Genomic DNA, 19552 nt, shown 5'->3' with positions numbered 1-19552 from the left:
TGCTTAAGACAAACCTAAGTCATAAAGACCCACAAACAGGCAATAGCTGAAGACAGCTGCAGTAAAGGTCGGGCAACAGATCACAAAGGAGGAAGCCCAGTGCTTGGTGACCTCCATGGGATCCAGATTCCAGGCAGTCATTGACTGCAAAGGATTTTCAACAAAGTACAAAAAATAAACATTTTATTTACAGTAATGTTAAGTGTCCAGTTACTTTTGAACCCATGAAATAAGCAGATATCACATAATATCTGTATTTGTGGTATTGACTACTCCCTTTCAAAGAATGAATTCAATATAATGAAAGTAAACAACATAAGCTGCTAAAAGCTTTCTCTGCTCATCTGCTTTCTGCTACATCATCTGCCTAACAAATCATTGCTGTCCAGAAACCCAATGGGGACAAATCATAGAAAACACCTTTGGCTCCCTGGTATTCACTGTATGCCCCCACCTCCACCACTCTAGAGGAGGTGACATTTAGAAGTGCACTACAGGTAAGAATGATATCAAACAAGGCATATTTGCATATAGCAGACAGTGTTCACAGTCCATTTGTTTGGCAAGAGAGATTTCCCCAGAGCCACTGGCATGTCTGTTTCTTCTGCCCTGAGACTCTGGGGGATGGCAAAGCACCCAGCTGTACAACTAGTGCTTCATCTGCCCCTGTCACAGCTAGCTGACTGCCCACATCTTTCTCTGTCCGTCTTTTCAGCTGCCCTTCTCCACCAGCACAACCCTCCTTCTTATCCTTCATGTCTCCTGCTTCAGATCTCTAAAACCTCACTTCCCCAAACCATTAACTTCTAAATACACCTTATATTACACTTCTATCCTACAAATGCAAACTTCAACACACTTCTGTCACACAAAAAAAAAAAAAAAAATAAATAAATAAATCTGTATATAAGCAACACTGAATTTATCTGATGGGTATGGGTACAAGAAAGCATAAAAATAAAGATGAAATAAAAAAAAAAAACATTATAAGCCTCCCTAATTAACTTCAACAACTTGCATAAATAAGAAGTAACATCTTAAAGGGAGTAAGTCAAAGAGGAGCAAATAAGCCTGTAGCACAGACTTTGAGTGATACAGTTTAGCTCCAGCATGGACATCAGCATCTCATTACAGGAGACTGACTCAGGGCAGCATCTGGTTTTTGAGCTCATTTGGCAGCAGAAGCTGGTTACAGTACCTTAACTTCAATCTAACTGCAACTGAAAAGTAGATTGCTTATCAACATTACTGACAAGGGTTAGGGCTAAAATTGCCCAGTTAAGGGGGTAAGAAGGTGGAAGTCAAACCGACAGTAGTCGTATTAAAGCTACAAATTGCACATTGTAAAATCAACCCATCTCTCCATTTTCATTCTTGCCGTTTCTCCTATTCCCGGTCTCTTTATCTCAATCTAATTTGCCCACCACCCCCACTCTCTCTCTGCCTCTCAGCTTATCCCCTGTTAATCTAGATTTGCCATGTGGCCAAGTCAGAGCTGGATGGATGGGGCTTTGTACCCAGTTGTCCTTGTCTCCATTTTGTTTGTCCTGACATAACAGCTTGATGTCAAAGCAACGAACTCTCACAAATTGTATTTGTCTCCCATGTCAAGCAAGGAAAACAGCTTCTGCACAAATTCACAAATTACACAAAAAAACCTCTTTATTGCTCTCAGTTAACCTCCTGATAACATGGTATTCTTAGGTTGTTGTCCTGCATATAATTTAAGGTCTTTCCGTTTGAGAAAAGCAAAAATGACTTTCAGTGATACACCCATTAAAACTAACTTTAATTAGACAGAATCTTTGTCCTACACTTGACCCCATGTGGATGATGCCACTGCTACTTTCTGAAACAATGTCATGGGAATTACAGGCTGAACACGTGACCGGCTGTTTATGGCCGAGTGACTCTTGGTGATTGAAGTCTTTCTGGGGAAGCTTATGAGGATGTGTCCGATCCTGTTACGCCTGTCACACACAATCCTTCAAACCACAGGCAGGAATGTACCACTAACACTGCAAGCTTCAAGCACAGCTGTTCATTTTAATGTGTGCTAGAGGAAATTAATGTATTTTGCTATTTTAAAATGTGTATATATTGTTTGCGCCATTATGTTCTTGATGAGTAAATCTAACAAGTTTTTGATAAAAACATTATAAAAACTAGAAATATTGTACATAAATATTTATTGTTTCTTGGGAAAAGTGCTAAAATGTGTTTGTTTACAAGTTCCTTCCATCTCAAGCGTTAGCGTTGCTCATTCAGCTGTATTGACAAACAAATGACCTAAACCTCCCTGCAATCTCACCAACAGCAGAGAAAATTCTTCAGTGAACAAAAAGGGAGAGGACATCATCTGGAAAGAGGGTTGTGATGTGGTGTTCTTTCACCAAAGGGCTTTACATTTCCACAGCTTTGTTTGACAGGCAGATGGATGAGCAGAGTTTACTTCTGTCCCTTACAAGACAAATTATAATGGTATGCAGATGCTGTAATGACATTCCTCTGCGATGCAATCACAGCACCTAGCACATTAATTTCATTCCAGGAGAACAGCAAATACATCATTTTTGCAGCTCCTCATCAGATTCCTGCTAAATGTAGACATATATAATTATGTAAACCACTCTGGATCCACATCATGACAACAAAGAAAGACTGTCGTAACCAATTAAATGAATTCAGTAAATATATATTGTGTAAAAAGAGGGTATGTACATGAAATATTTCAAAAGTGAAGTATTGGTTGAGTTCATTTTAATTTAAAAACTTTTTCTTTGCTTGCCAAAACATTTTAATGTGCAGTGTGAAGTTGCACTTCAGTAAAGGATGAAAGAAACTTCACAATTCAAAAGACTCCCTCAATATTTAAACTAAGTTTTCCTGCTTACAGTGGGTTTTTAAATATTAAAAAGATGTTGGCACACAAGAGGAGATGGTAGTCCAGATCCATTATGACAAACCGAACATGAGATGGTGTTCCTGCTTCTGGAAAATAAACAGCTGTCAGCAAAATTATTCAATTCATGTTCTCATACAATGAAATTGTATTCAATCCCTGTACAATGACTGAATCATTTTGCTGGCAAACGTATGGCCAAGGCAAGAAAACACTGTATTGTTATGGTACTTCAGAAATTAATGTAGACGTGTCAGATCAGATTACAGTAATCTGATTACTCCCAGATAACTGGTTTTGATTGTCAAGTAAATGCAAATGTGTTTTATAAAAAGAAAAATTTATGAGAATGTTTTTAATATTCAAGAAAAATAGGTGGGGTTACAAAATTAACTGTTAATTAATCGATATCAAATCCAAACTTTAAATCAAACTTGTTTTTACCAGAAATTGAGTTTAACATATAAAGCATAGTTTATTGAGATATGGTTTACAAAATAGTGATGGGATATGTTCAAATTGTAATCTGACATCTTTTCGTCTTGGTATAATCACAACCTGATGGAACTTTCCTTTACTACTGACAAAACTTTAGAAGACTCCTGAGCACTAAATCTCTTTACTTCCTTTACAGGCTCATTCTTCAGAACGGTTTTTGATGAAACAAAACATAGCTCATGCATAGCTGATATGTGCAGTCGACAAGTTTAGAAAGCATCTCTGAATAAATCTTTATTTAAAAGGTCAGAAAGAACCTCACTATTTTGTGTCAGTTCAACAGCTTTTCATTGCTTCCAGCTCCTCACTTAACTCTGATACAGTCCAATGACGTTCCCACCATCTGTTTCCTCCGACTTCCTCTCCTTTTAACTTCCTCCCTCCCCACGCACCCTTTAGCAGCACTGTCTCTGCTGTTAATTTTATGCAGACTTAACAAAGTCGACTGAAAGAAATATTAAATGCAATATTTAGTCTGCGATGTCGGAATGCTTTAAAGCAAAAACAAACCTGAAACGGCTGTTATTTTTTTATCGTCACAGCTAATTTTTATCGCAAGTTGGATGTACAAATGTTTATTTGGTAACAAAATTGCAAAATGGGCATATTATCCAACAAATGTCTCTTGATAAATAGTCTGGCTTTCTCAACTCCACGTCTGGAAAAACAGCCCATTTCTTAGCCTGGCTCTTAGTCTAACTAATTCATGTGTCCTACTGTAATGATGTAGAATCAAATCAAACGAAAAGAGAGCCCTGCTATTTTACAGGATGAAAACAACTAATTTTTAATTCTTTAAGATGCACCAAAACATGAGTAAAAGCAGCAGCTTTTGCCTGTGGGCCTGCCCTGTATCACTAAGTCAATAAACATTCAATTACATCTTTTACTTAAAATGTTAAGCTAGAACGCCACAACATCTTCACTTCAGTGCTCATCTTTGTTCAGCTGTGCCTCACATCAATCTAATGTTGTCTTTGAAATGTCTCCTGGGGCAGAGGGAGACAATCATTCATCAAGTATTTTTTAGTGGGCAGAAAAATAAGCACCACAGGAGAGTTATCTAAAGCAAGAAGGAAGCCCCACTGTAATTAGCTTCATACTTGGCAAAAGCAAAGTCCTCTTGTTATGGACAGCAAATTAAAAAAGAAGGCAATCAATACCTTGTGTCGGAATCGCACGACTGGTCGATAGGGTGGTGACCCAAACCCCTCCTTGTTGGGTTTCCCGTTGGTGCCATGTACAGCTAGCCCCAACAGTAAAATTGCAACCGACCACCATCTGGCTGTCTTCATTGGTCTTTTCCTGTCAAAAAACCAAACAAGAATGGTGAGTGCTCTTTTGCAACAGTCGTAAGGTTCAATACCAGTTGGCCAAACAATTCATCAAGTGTGCTGTAATTAGTGTAGACAATGGGAACAGCAAAACTGTCGCTGCTTAAAACTAAAGCCATCGATATGTGCCCCACACTCGATGAGGAGATTAAATCTCCTTTTGAATCAATTATGGAGAAATAGATGTCATGAACAAAATCAAGATAAGAAAGACAAAGAGCCAATATATTAAAGTAATTAAATTGAGGGCTGTGGATTAATTAGACTGAGTGTCTTAAGTCAAGTAACAGTGATGTAGTGAAGAGATACGATGCTGAGCAGATCTTTAACAACCTTACAAGGATGCAGCCCAAATATATTTGAGTGTGAGAATATTCATTTTTCACCTCTGCTATAACACATTTTCAATTATTCATTACTATGAGGACAAGTCTGACCTTTGCATGACAGGAATGAAACAAAAACAAGAGTTTATGGGGGGAAGAACATGACCAGTGAAAGTGTTTGTCACCAAAACAGCTACATTTAAGAACACACAGCAAATACAAAATAAATATGTATCTATATTTTCAAACTGTGACACACACGTAGAACACACGATTGCATGCACATTAGTTCTCAATGCTAATGTTTTGAATTATGACCTGCAATGTATTTGCTCTGTCTTATTTTTACCCTTAATTTTTTAAACTCATTCTTTTCAGCTGACTACAGAAAGCTATGTCAGAGGCAGTCTATAAAGCTGACTTGACTTGACATGTAGATAGTCAAAGGCAAACGCTCAGTTATACTTTCTTAGCCATCTCAAACCACAAGGGTCTGCTCATCATTCTCCAAAAGAGGGAGATGGCTGACAGCAGGACGGGGACCCTGCTTCCTCGTTTCTCCACAGTGACATAGAGTCTGACAACAATGACGCTACAGTGGCAGCCTTATGAGCCCACAAGCTATTCACTGGAGGTCATGAGGCTGGACCAGCAGAGCAGCATGTCACTGTGATGTTCTGGACAAACAATGAGCATTGAAACTTCTTTTTTTTTTCTTTTTTTTTTAAACCTTATGTGAATTCCACTCCCTTCCTAAGCTGCTTGTAACACTCAGATTTTCTGCTAATTTTCTGCTTTGAAGCCAATTCCCTTTATTTCAAACAAAGCATTTCTTTGGAATACTAACAATTTAGTCTCTACAGTGTATGAAATGCATCTTGATAAAAATCACTCACAAATAAAGAAGCACATCAAAGCTGAGCTGTGTGTGCATTATATTCCAATTCACATTTGAAGACATTCATGACATGCTACTTAAAAAATATTCCTTTTTTTATTTATTTTTTTTAATGAAATCTCATCATTTACAAAAAACTTAACAAATTATTACTCATTTACAAATGGCACCCCACCCCAACACATGTAGCCGGTAGGCTATGTCAACATATTATGTTTATTAAGCACTTAAGGTATTAAACTCAGTTGAGTCAAACCAGCCTAATTATGATGTAGTAACTATCTTACTATCAAGCATCTGTATTTCAGCACAAGGATGGGGAGGCATTTAGGGATGGGAATCTTTAGGCACATCATGGTTCAATTATGATTCAAATGGTTATGATGCAATTATAAAAAAGAATTTTGTTCCGGTGTGATGACTTTACTACTACTTTCCGAGTTCAGACAAGCAATGTGGTATCTCGTATTTGTTGTGACAAAAGTTTTTTCATCAATTGGTTAATGTGGGACAACTTCTGTTTCCACCACATAATAAAACATGAAGCTGAATCAAATTCCTGTGGTCTTGAATTTTATCAGAACTTCTGTGTTATTTCATGTCTGACTGCAAGACATTTGTTGCAGCCAAATTTGTTTTGGTTGTGTTTACCCACAATGCCTTGTGTTGAGTCCACAGTGCCCTTTGCATTGTACTCCTATTCCTGTATTTTGGTTAGTTGAAGCTAACCGAGAACTACGTTTGTAGGTAGACCAGTTTACTTCTTTGATCCACATTGATCTGTATACCAGATGGTCCAATATTTAATATATTTTTTCAATCAGCTATTTTAAATTCAAATATGTTATTTTATTATTTAGGTTATTTCTATTTTGCACCAGATCCCAACAGAAGTAATCTAAGGTCCCCTTTCCTCTAGGTTTGTATGTTTTCTTTTTATTATGAAAACTAAAAAATCCTGATTTTATTTATCTTACTCTCATGTTGACATGTAATTACGTCACGTCATATCTCTAAATGCCTGTTGCACACCCAGGTGAGCTACACTCACATCAGCAGACAGAGAAATTGCTGCATCATCCACCTGTAAAAGAGCTTCTGTAGGAGAAGAAGCAGGTGGAGTTTTCCTGCTCCAGTGTACTAAGAACTTCATGTCTATCAGGAAACATGCTCAGGTGAACAGTCTCCTCATCATTGTTACAATTTATGAGGTGCATTACAGCTTAAAATGAAAGTCTCACATTCAGCTTTGCTTTCTTAACATGCTTAACGGGCTTGCTAGCTAGCTAGCTGCATGTCTCCATGCTTCTTTCCTGTCTCTCCTCAAGCAACAATCTGCATGTACACAGGAGAGTTTTCTGGATGGGCAGGGGAGTGAGCTGTCTGTCTGCTGTTAGTGAAAGAAGCTAAACGTCGAAGAAAAAAATTATTTAAAGTGCTACTGTGACAGTTTATACTCGATTTGCGCGATACAGCCATTTATACATCATACGTAAAAAATCTGTGGATACATTGCATATATCTGATATATCACCCAGACCTCTGTCTTTTGTTTTCCTCAGTGTTGTGTTAAAGACTTGATTTTTTGTACATTGATACAATATCTTCAATGTCTGCATTATGATGCATCTGAATAAAACTTTTCCCACCACCCCTAGAGGCAGTATTCTCCTATACTGTCTCTCTTCCAGTCCTCTGTTTGCACTGGTGTCTGCTTAACCTCTCCACCTTAACGCTGTAAACCTAAAGGAAACACTGCATTCAGTAGAAAAGATAAAACATCTTCTCATGCCAGTCTCTTGCCCTCATCTGTTTCTAAACCATCCACTAAGTTAATAAGAGACTAATTTCTGAAACATTTCTCAAACTGTCCCCATTAATTCACATTTGAACTGCTCTTCACAGCACCAAACATTCTGAGTTCCTGTCTGTGGCTGTTGGTAGAGTAATTTCACGTCATTTATTTCTTCTCCATTCATCTGTTGTTCCATCTGGCTAAGACAATCACTTAGCTGCTCATCAGGGCCATTACGGTTCAACTGGTTTTCTGGCCCAAGACCAAACCTAGAAAAAGCTAGGAGGGTAGGTGGACCAAGGGCAGACTAGATTTTTATTTAAAGGCAAGTAGTCTTTGTAATGTTATCAAGCTAAACAGATCGTATTCTCACTGTAACATAAAAAAAAATAATAATAATAAAAAAATATTAAAAGTCAGATACATAAATACAGTTAGACAGACCTTCCTCTGTGCATTGTTGGATTTAAAAGACAACCATAGAGACTTAGAAACAGTGAAAACAATTCACTGCCTCTGGTCCATGTTTGATTTTTTTTTTTTTTTTTTTTTTTCCATCAAAAACCAGTTGTCAAAGACTTCCTTTGATAAATGAAACCAACATTAACTGGAATGCTGGGCACAAAAAATAAAAATACAGAATGATGGTTGGAACAGCTAATGATCTAAAGCATGCAACATCTGTGAAATGTGGGTGTGTGATTAGAAAGTTGGCTTTCAGTAGCTCTGGTTTGCTAGTAAAATTGATGATGTGACAAAAGACAGATGCAACCTGATGAATTCTGAGGTATATAGGATCAGATTCTGCAAAAAAAAAAAAAAAAAAAAACACAACACTGATTAGGCAGCTTAAGAGTTTAGGGTAAAGTAGTAAAATATTGTCCTGAAACTTACTAAAATCAACCAATCTTAACCCGATTAAATGCCTAAATGGTGTTGGCATAAAACAGGAAACGCTATGAAAGAAGGGAATGAAAAACAAAGATTTATACTGGAAAAGACAATATAATCACAACGTGGGATCAAAAGTCTTGATCCCTAATTTAAGTTTAACAAACTTTGAGTAAGCATATACAATATAACTGTGTGTTCATGCCCTTGCATCAGTAGCTTTACATGCAGGCTTGTGTAAATGATGCAAGCCCCAAGTACTATTCAATTTGAAGGCACAGGAGACAGAAACAGTCTGCAGGTTCTTCCTGGGGTCCCCGAAGGAAGCCATCATAACTTTAACTTGTAGTTTTAAATCCCCCAGAGCACGTCTAAGCTTTGGCATTGACTTTCAAATGAAGACTACCTATTTCCCACTATGTACACAATGAATCATGTCTTGACAAGTTCCCAGCTGCTCTTCCCCATGTCCCCTATCCATCGCATTCAGCTGGCTTTTACCTTTCATTGCACTGGGCAAACTAACAATAACATCCACACAACATTCCTTATAAATACCATGGGTGTGTATGCATCACACTGACTGTGCCACAGTGGGAATTAGATGCATCTGAATTAGCATACACTGTAATTTACTGAAAAAAGTTGAGCATGTTTAGTAAGACATAACTCTTAAAAATAGGAACTTAGTTTAAATAATTAAGTAATCCTACTTTAAGAACATGCCGCACATTCTGCCTAAATATGCAAGATTTTCACCTAGAAAAGCTTCACCCAGAACTAACTCTGAATTATTGCCAATAAGTCTTCAATTCACAGCTTTCTAACTGCACTCAGTTTGGCTCCATAATAATTAAACAAAGCCCTTGACAAATAAGAAACCCCGAGTATTGTTAACGGCCCCCTGGGACCCTTCCTGAGTTTCTTCTCTTAGGGGTCCTTGGTAGAAAGTGCAATATGAGCCACAGTACAATTCATGAATGATTACAAAATAGTTTCATAGTTGCAATAGTCAGACCAACATCTGGCATATGTAACATGTTGCAAAAGGGTTATTAGCCCACAAAAAAGCAGCACCACAATATTATAGGAACACAAACAACTGCATTTACAATGCAGATATGTTCATGCTACAATTGCACAATCTTTACATTTTATCCATATACCACTAAACAAACTGGCAGACAAAAACAGCAATAAACAGAAAATGCAATAAATTAGTTTATGAGAACATGACCAAAAAATAATAATTATCGTTGCTGCAACAACATAATTCTTATCAGCAAGTGCTTTTCAAATGCTATTTTCTAAACTGTATGAGAAAGCTGTCAAGGGTTGAAATGACAATTGAAATGTCATTCATCATTTTATTGTGGCTGCCATTTCTCTGCATTTTGGCATGTATATCATTTTTTTGTTCTACTTCTATCTATTCCAGACTGCAAGGAGAAAAACAAACAAAAAAAAATAAACACTTTCTCAAATGTACGCTTAACCACTTTGCTGAGCAGGCATGAGCTTTTTTCTGCAAACACCTAACTTCATAGTCAGCAAGTTATGTACAGAGAAGTAAACTAAAATTTGAGCCGAGTTGCTTACAAAAGCACTGGAGGAAAGCATACATTTAACTTGTTATGTTCTGGTACCTTTAAATGACTTAAATGTAAATCTCCTGTGCAGTTTGAATGATTTCTTGTTTTGTTTTGTTAGACATGTTTCTAAATTTCTGTTTGTCAGAGCACTTAAATCAGGATAAGAAAAGCAAGGTTGGTTTATTTTACAACCCATTACAACTAAAACTTGTCTTAGAATAAAACTGGGGCCCATTAACCTTAACCAGAAAGCAAAAGACATCCATCTCTGAGATAGCACATAATTCTTTTACACACTTTGACGTCCTGCTCCACCTACAATTACATGCCAATTTCCCTACATTCTGCTAGGGGCATAAATGCAAACATAATGAAGGAATTTTAAAGCATGCAAAGAAATCATGGAAGGTAATATAAAAAGATGAAGATTTTACACCATATTAAATTATAGTCAATTTGCAGCCACTTAAATTCAAAGCTAATTCCTTGTATGAAACACACAATGTGCCTACTTCAGCTTTTGTTGTTTAGGACATTAAAAAAAAAAAGCTAGATATACAGCTCATATGCTTTGAAAAATGTTTTTTTTTTTTGTTTTTTATTATTATTATTATTATTATTATTATTATTATTATTATTATTATTGTTGCTTGGTGGTTTTGATTTCACTGCTACAATTGGATCAACAACCATGTACTGTAAGAATTAACAAAGAAATTCATTATCATTAATCAATTTAATCCGCAATAGTCCTTATAAGTGTGACCAGTACTAGCTGTGTGACTATCAAGTTTGCCTATAGCAACTGGTATGACAATATCTGTGCACAGCTGTGAATGTGGTTAGAAGGGATTTTTTTTCCTTTTTCCAGAGAATGGTGCAGGCTATCTATGCAACAGTAGAAAATAGAGGAAACACTGAATTGTGTGTCCTTGGCATGTACAGAATTCAAAAGTTCTCATAATGATAGTCATTTAGATATATCAAGTTCAATTCACTCTAGAGGTAACCTTCCTAAAGTGAAATAACTATTTGACAAGACTCTTTTGTTTGCCTCCTGGGGTTTCTTGTAGAGAGGATTTAGAAAGTCAAGAGATGCAGTCAATAATGGGGAAAAAAACAAAAAAAAAATGAGCAGGCTGAGGTGAAGGAAAGGATTAGTTTGTGGAATAGCAACCAGGCTCCATTGGTTGACATCTTATTTGTAACTTCATTTACCTTTGAATTTCTCACATTTTTGTTGCTGTTAAGGGATTTAGGCAACAAAACTACATGGTTAGATTCTGATTTCAGCATTAAAAGGTTTTCTGGCAGGTTGCCTTGTGTAGACGCTTCTCTCATATGCCTTCGTCTGAGTCTTTTCCGGCATGTGAGAGAAGTGCCAGCGCATTACCATAGCCACAGCCAAGTCCATGCTGTTAGCATTAGTCATCTTACTTTAATCAGCTTTAATGTGTAGATAAGCTCAGGTTGCAGAAAAGTACTTACTGAAAAAAAGAGAGAAAAATATCTGCTGCCACATGGACATATCATCAGCACCAATACTGCAATCCCACTTCAAGGAAAGCACATAGCATATGATAGTGAAATGATGATTTCTGTAGGTTCCCACACAGCATCACTTCACCATAATTATCCATTTGCATTATCCATTTTATGAAGATTCTTGCTTTTGTGTTAATTCTGAGGGTAAAACAATAGAAACTGCAAGATCTGTTAAATGCATAGTGGTGAGCTGATGGTACTATTGCACAGTGGCTATATTGGGGCATAATAACGTGCAATGCTTCACAGCCAGCATTTGCACACAGACATTAAAAATCAAACCTAATTAAGAATAAAAGAGAAGCACCCAAATTATCAGTTGTAGTACAAAATTCTATACAGAGCTTAAAGGAAACCAACTATAGTTACATACAAAGACAAATGCTGACATCCCTTTAAATTTACACTTTGGATTAGTGATCAGTTAGCTGCTTTTATGAGTCCTAACTGTAAAGAAAGGTTCAATGTAAATGGTTTTATATGTGCACCTCATTGCATTTGGCTTGTTTCCACAAAGCACATTGGTCAGCAGTAAGCTATTTGAAGCTAATCTGTTTGGTTCGCCACAAATAATTTTCTATGACATGAGACACTTGGTTCAATTAAAAGTATGAGTTATCATATTATTTACCTTACGACCTAGATAACAATCAGTATTAAATATTAACTTAGACTATTATGCCATCTGATTTAACATTGTTTTATGCAAAATGTTATTTTGACTATAATTTCAGAGAAACAAATTCTAGTTTATATTTTAGGCACAAAGATGAATTTGCTAAAATTCCTAAGCTCAAAAAAATCTAAAGCGAAACATTATAAGCTTGGGATAGTTATTACTTACTATATTTAAATGAACACCTATTAGATTGTCTAAATGGCATTTACTTCTGGAGTATGGTGGAAAGCCTGGACATGATGGCAGTTGCAGCATGTCTAAGGCAGCTTTTAAAAGCTAAATGAAATGTTTGTTATTTTTAATATGTATCACCCATCAACATCAAGCTAAAACAAGAAGATGCCTATCACAAACCGCACACAAGGAGGCAACACTTTAACGAAATGGTATTGAGTTTGCTAGCTATGGAAGCAGCACATAACCGTGGACTCTACAAAGGATTTAGCCTAGAAATAGACATTAGCATTTCGAAGAGAGGCTCCTGTTTCCAACCAAATTCCAACAATTTCACGCCCGTTTAGTTTGTTGTATGATTGAAAGTTCTAAAAACACAGCCAAAGACACCAAAGTGAATTAGTCCACAAACTTCATAATGATTTGTTAGGTCTTTGAGGTGTCTATGATATAAAATAAAAGCAGGTGCCTGGAAGCCAAATTAATTACGAGTAAAATCAATATGGCATCGCTTTGTTTGCAGCAGTAGCTTATTGCTGCCCCCTGCTGGGCGGACCTGGATTAGAGAATATTTCAAATGGTAAACTCCTGACCTACAGTGCAGAGACTGAAATATAATTTTACTATGAATAAATATAAAGTCTTTGTCGTCATGATAGGAAAACTTAAGATTATCTTCTTCTGGTAGCATGGGAACAACTGTTCTCCAATGAAATGTATGTATACGTAACTGTTAATTGCTTTAAGAAAACATAGCGGACTCAATGGAAATAGTTGTTTATGCAATTTACTATTAGGCGCATTATAACTTTTCACACTGTTGACTGGCATGTATTGTAAACTTTTGTCAGGATGAGAAGAATTGTCTATCATTAATTATGATTTAAATCTTCTATGGGTGGCCCCTACAGGAAAATGTTCCCATCTTTACTAGGATAGTTCCCAGACAAAATGAAGCCCACCTGTGTAGCTGAGAAATGGGATTGCAGCAGAAGTGTGTGGGCCTGTTTCATCTTTCATAGATGACACTCTTGCTCTCTGTTTGCTCTGTAAACCAATGAATCCCTACAGTGAATTGCTTAAAATTATTTAAAATTGTCAGAGAGGTCACTGGAGGGAATCTTCAGTCAGCAGATAAACTGCACCGCTTTCGTTGCCCCCCCTTTTCACCGCATCACTGCACGCTTCAGCTGAACCATCCCTGACCCCCTGTGGGCAGATGTATTTAAGCATGCTCCATGGTGTTTCTATGTACAGATCAATTCAGTTGGAGTACTACAGTTTATCTCTGAGATATCTGGAGAACACTGGAGCATCTGCTGTGTGTTTGCTGCCTGAGCGCCCTGCTATAGCATGTCTCATTTGGTAGTTATCATCCTGCTTCTCAAACGCTCTTACTTGTACATCCCTAACAGCACTGTAGACTGATAAAGGGCTCCTTTAAGTTCAAAGCACAACGAAAACAGCAGGAAATACTATTTCCCTCAGGATAGTGCCTCTTCTTGGTCCTTGCACTTTCTTTCAAAATGTAAAAAAAAAAATAAAAAATACCATGCCAATCTGTCACACAGAGCACTTTCTTACAACACAGCAAGAGAGGGATGATTTTGAATGTCAGACACCCCTAAATGAGTATCTCACACTGCTTTCATGTAATAGTTTGCATGGTGTCTGTATGAATCATTTTCACAAATTCCTCACAAACCCTGATGGCTTTGTTATTATTTTGGTGCATCAAAGAGACGTTATCGGCCTCTGTGGCCCAGACATTTATGGCATGCATGACAATGAAGCAGTTGAGGTTTCAGAAGGACATGCTGGCAGTGTTTTGCATACGGTGAAAAAAAAAAGTATTTTTCTTCGGCTTACTGGTCGCCCTAGAGGAATGAAAATCTCTAACAACTCAAACAAACCATACTGCATTTCTCTCTGTGAGACTTGCAGTCAGTGAGTCACTTAATAAATGGGAAAGTGGCTTTATAAAAAGGGGCAGCACTTGCCTAGAGGTTAGAGGAGCTGGCTGGTGAACGGTAGGTTGTGCGTTAATATTCTCAGTCTGCAAAAAGAAAGAGTGTTGAAGGAAGGATGATAAAATCTTCCAACCTGTGGAGAACACTGCTGTGATTCCCTTCTAGGCAAAGTACTCACTACAAATATCTACTGAGAAACTACAAACTGGACAGCAGTGCAAACAAGACAGCAGGCTTTACCTCTAAACTTTCAAAAAATGACCAGTAGTGACCTACAGCATACTTTACAAGGAGAAGGTGGAGATTTGTGCTTGTATAATGACATATTTTATTTCACAAGGCTCGTATTTCCTAACACAGACCTATAACTGTCAACTAGAAGGAACAATATATAAAGCTCCACACCATAAATCAAACCTAAGGTACAGTACACATAAATTGTAAAACTTCTGTATTATATTTTTTTATTTTAATAAAGCCGTTATAAAAGTTTTAAACATTCTTCACCTCACTTGCAGCAACAATCACAAAACGGCTTAATTTACTTCCAGATGGTGCAAATCAAAATGTTAATTACAGCACTGATAACAGGCCTGTGCCGATAATTCACTAATGGTGCAGCGAAGCATGAATGTGATATTGTTTATTATTGATTTACGGAATCTGTTCAGATTTTTTTAAACTCAATGAATCAGCTCCAGTGCAGAATTGAAAAATAACTGTAAAAAAAAGTTTAACCTCATCACATTATCTGCAAATACAGTATGTTCAGATGAGTGTGCTAGTGGAGAAATGTTTTTAATTCTTTTTAATTCTGCTGTTACAAACATAGACATCTGAGAATATTCTCCAGAAACCAACCAAAGATGTTGGTGGCTATTTAACAACTACTGTTTGTTTTCAAGGAGAAAGGACCATTATGAACTTGGCATTAGCATCAAAACAGGCAGCAAATGTTAATCAGTGGGAAAGAAAGGCATGCCATAACGCTTACCAGAGGGATTCATAGTAGGTATATTCTGTATTCCTGTGTATGTAGACTGCTGTTTGTTACTGAGACATTAGTTGTGTTGTTGGCAGGCAGTCTTAGTTAAAGAGTTTTTTCTTCATTTACAAATGGTGACTCATATGGCTGAAGGTTTGTGTAAAAATCAGATAACTTTGTGTTCAGTAAGAATAATCTAGTCTCACACCAGAATGAAAAGATAATTATACTGATTAAAAGTACAAAATGTAACATTTGTACACTCAGGACACAAAAATACCTAAATGAGCACCTCCATCCACTTCACACAGTTTACTGTCAACACCAGAGTCAACACCGATTCAATATTGTACAACATCTTCTTATTTTTCAACTTTTCTGCCATGTATAAATTAAGCTAACCATAAAAATACATGTTTGGGTTTACATATAAAAATGTGATAAGTGATAACAAAAAAGCACTTTGTTGAGGATACATTCCTGTTACAGTCTTTTCAATGTCAGCATCACACCTTGCTTTTACTCTTTCTTTTTTTTTTTGTATTTACAATATAGAATTATTCCTTCACATTCAAATGGTATAATCATTATTTTTTGTTGTAGTAAAGGACTTGCAGTTTTTAACAACTTAACACCCAGCAAGCAAGTTTTGAGGGTAGTTAAAGGTTTAGACATCAGACCATGAGAAGATCTTGGTTTAACTTTGGTTAAACAGTCTTGGACTTAGTTTTCTCTTGAGTCCAGAGAGAGGCTTTTTATTTTGACTTTATGTTTTAACTTTTATTCTTTCTGTGTGGTTTATTATGGAAGCTGTGAGTGACCGTGCATGGGAATATTTTATTGCTGATGACTTTATTGTAGCATGAACTCATTCTCATTTTCTCGAGAAATTGGCCTTCTGAAGACAACCATCCAATGTAAACAGCTATCACAAGATAATAAGCTTTGATTTAGAAAGATTGCAAGATGATCAAGGTTAGAAAATATGTAAAGGTGATAGTTAACAAGATGATCAGTGATAGGTGTCACCAGACGTTTTTGGTAGTGAAACACTGAGTTTACATTCGTCCATGTTGTTTAGATGGCAGCACCTTACTCTTTGGTCCTCATAGTCTGCAGTAAACCATATTCACTGCGCTGATCTGCTTGCTCCATTTTGGCAACAACCTGGGAGCTACATAATTACCGTTGTAGAAATCTAGCTCCGCACCGCCAGAGATCACTTGTCCATTAAATTTCCTGGCCCACGCCCGTTACATTTCTCTTCTTTGACGGTGTGTTGATGGAGTTTCTGTGCTTACGTGCTATTTCATCTACTCAGACATGGTGAATGTCCCTGCTCATGATAACTGCCCAGTCACTCTGTATATTGCAAGCTGTTGCAGTAGCTGGAAATATAAAATGCATTACATCCTGATTTTTCCTGTGAAGAGAAATACTATAAACCTGGTGCTTAGAGCTGCAAATGTTAGGATTGTCTTGAATTGGATATTATGAATCATATTTTAGTGATATCAGCAGGCAGCACAAATCAGAGCTATTTCCCTTTGCAGCAGGAAGATGTGAACATGGAGAAACTATTAGAGAATAAGGAGTTCCTTCTTCCTTACAACAGGTATCTGGTTGCTTGCGTTTGGGATCCTGCCTACAGAGAAGCCCATCCTCCCATGATTAAACTTTCTGATAGTTCAAATAAACACATTAGCGCAGAGCAAAAGGTCACGACTGGCATAATGGAAAATGAGAGAATACTCTGTGTTGTAAACAATGTTTGTTCAGATAAACAAACATGGTTTATCTGTGTAGGGAATTAACATTGTTGTCATGCTGAAATGGCAGCCGGGAAACTTTGATTATTAAATTCACAGAAATTAATAAACAGAAAATGTCCTCCTGCGCATATAATTTGCAGATTCTAATTGTTTCTATAGAAGCTCAGGAAACACAGATATAATTGTGCTGCAGGAACCTTTAGTCATGTTAATCCCTTTTCTTTTGAGCCCCCAAAGCCCCACAGGAGTATGTGGTCAAACAGCCTTAATAAGCACATCTTTGTTTCTATAAATCAGACCATTACTTCAATACTGGTTTGAAAGAAAACTGATTTTTTTTTTATTGATTTCAAATTCCTACATCTTATCTGTGCTGTCTCGTCTCAGAAGAATCTGGCAGCATAAGTCTTGTCATGTATCCAGAATTAGGTGGTAATATGCTGTCCCCTTGACAAAACCATCATTGTGTAATCACCAGCCATTCATCTAAAATGACACGATGACAGATGTTTTGGTGAGAGGATGTTCTGCGTCTTTTTTTTTTTTCTTTTTGCAATGTGAGCACTTCCTCTCCAGCTTCCCAGCTGTGCAGGCAGCTGTATCTACAGACAGCTAACACAGATTTCTGCTTCGTGTGCAGCCTCTAATTTTCTTGTGATCTCAATATTTAGAGGCCACATTTGCATTCAAGATATTTAGCTCGTATTTCTACATTGACAAGCTCACACGTGACCTTTGGTTATGCTGTCATTTCAGACAACGTTTGATGCTGGTCAGTGACACCTGAGGAGTTATAGTTTTTTTGATCTGCTTTAGAGGAAAAGACTGTTTTTCATGACAGATTAACAAACCCAACCTCAGCTTTAGGACACATTTTTCAAAGCAGCATACTGTTTGCATGGGTAAAATGCCAACAGACCTCATTAACTGTACCCTGGTTTATGCTATTTACAGCACAATAATGAGCAGAAATCCTGGACACAATATGAAAAGAGAGTTGAAAATGACTCAAAGAAAAGCACATCTCTGATCTGTCTGTCTTTCTGTCTCTCTCTCTTTCTCTCCTTTCTAAGCAATTTTTAGAAAATGAGGTGATTGTCTTTGTGGCGCTTGAATCAAAATAGCCGAATCTAGATAAAGATGAGGCTCAAACCTGGCACAGCCTCAATAATCTCTGAAAGGTTCTGGATCTAGTCCAAATGTGAGGCAACTGAGCTCCTATAATCACCATGATATATCAAATATAACCAGTTATGCTAATGGGCTAATTCATTAAGCTAATTAATGCTCTAATTAGTGGAGATTTCTCATCAGCTTTTGTTGTCCTTTCACAATTTGTATGCATTCATATCATTGTTTTGGTTAGTGCTGTTAGGCAGGAAAAATTATTAATGATCGAAATACATTCTTCTACATTAATTTGCAAATCTGTGCATTTTTGTGTCCAAATATCATCACAATCAAGTCATCATGTATGAAGTATGGTAAAGTGGCAGTTTTAAGCATTTGAAAATGAACATTTATCCGTGTTTGTCAAAAATTCATCCATTTGGATAATCTCTCCCTTTTATCACCAAAACATCCATCACTGAAAAGCTGAAAGCAAAACCTTACTATAGTTTTGGCAGTGAAAAAATTCCACTTATCTGAGTTAAAAATAGATAATTTTACTGATATTCACACTTCTCTCACAGAGATGGTTATACAATTCAATGGCACATGTGCTTCAGTGGTGTAAGATTGTCATTAATGGGCGATTTTAAAAAAACAGGAAAAACTAGAAAGTCAAAAATAACAAAATATACTTTTGAAAGTGACACACTGGGTGTTCCTGTGCTGCCTCATTATCCACTAAGGTGCACTTAACTCCAATTTGCTCACCCCAGGCTGCTCAGCGAGTAGTAGATAAAAACTGAGTGCTACTCTCAGGTGTGACTGTGTGTTATGAAGCATGCTGCTGATTTTATGCTCACTGAACCTCACCTTAAACAGTTTACTTCTAAGCTCTGATACCACGCACCTGATAGACAAATCCTCAAACAAATTAAATTAACAAACAACATTTACTTGTTACATGACTTGCTGCTTAAAATTTCAGATAACTTGACATATGAATGCAACAAAACAAGGGGTGAAATACCTCTACAGCTGTAGTAATAGTGCCAAAAATATAATTAATCTGTCAGCAAAC

The 19552-nt window shown here is 36.9% G+C and overlaps 1 protein-coding gene across 2 annotated transcripts in view; it reads right to left on the bottom strand.

The window, feature by feature from the left end:
• The window catches only part of fstl5 (follistatin-like 5), a 198387-nt gene that overhangs the window by 167248 nt on the left and 11587 nt on the right, over positions 1–19552 (bottom strand). For both annotated transcript variants that reach the window (XM_041990335.1, XM_041990334.1), the window contains exon 2: positions 4564–4705. In XM_041990335.1, the coding sequence (XP_041846269.1) occupies positions 4564–4705 (142 nt within the window). The remainder of the gene's footprint in view (positions 1–4563; positions 4706–19552) is intronic.

Source organism: Melanotaenia boesemani, chromosome 7 (genome assembly GCF_017639745.1).
Source record: "Melanotaenia boesemani isolate fMelBoe1 chromosome 7, fMelBoe1.pri, whole genome shotgun sequence".
Lineage (NCBI taxonomy): Eukaryota > Metazoa > Chordata > Actinopteri > Atheriniformes > Melanotaeniidae > Melanotaenia > Melanotaenia boesemani.
The sequence above is the reverse complement of the archived record's forward strand: the minus strand, read 5'-3'. Positions and strand labels throughout refer to the sequence as shown.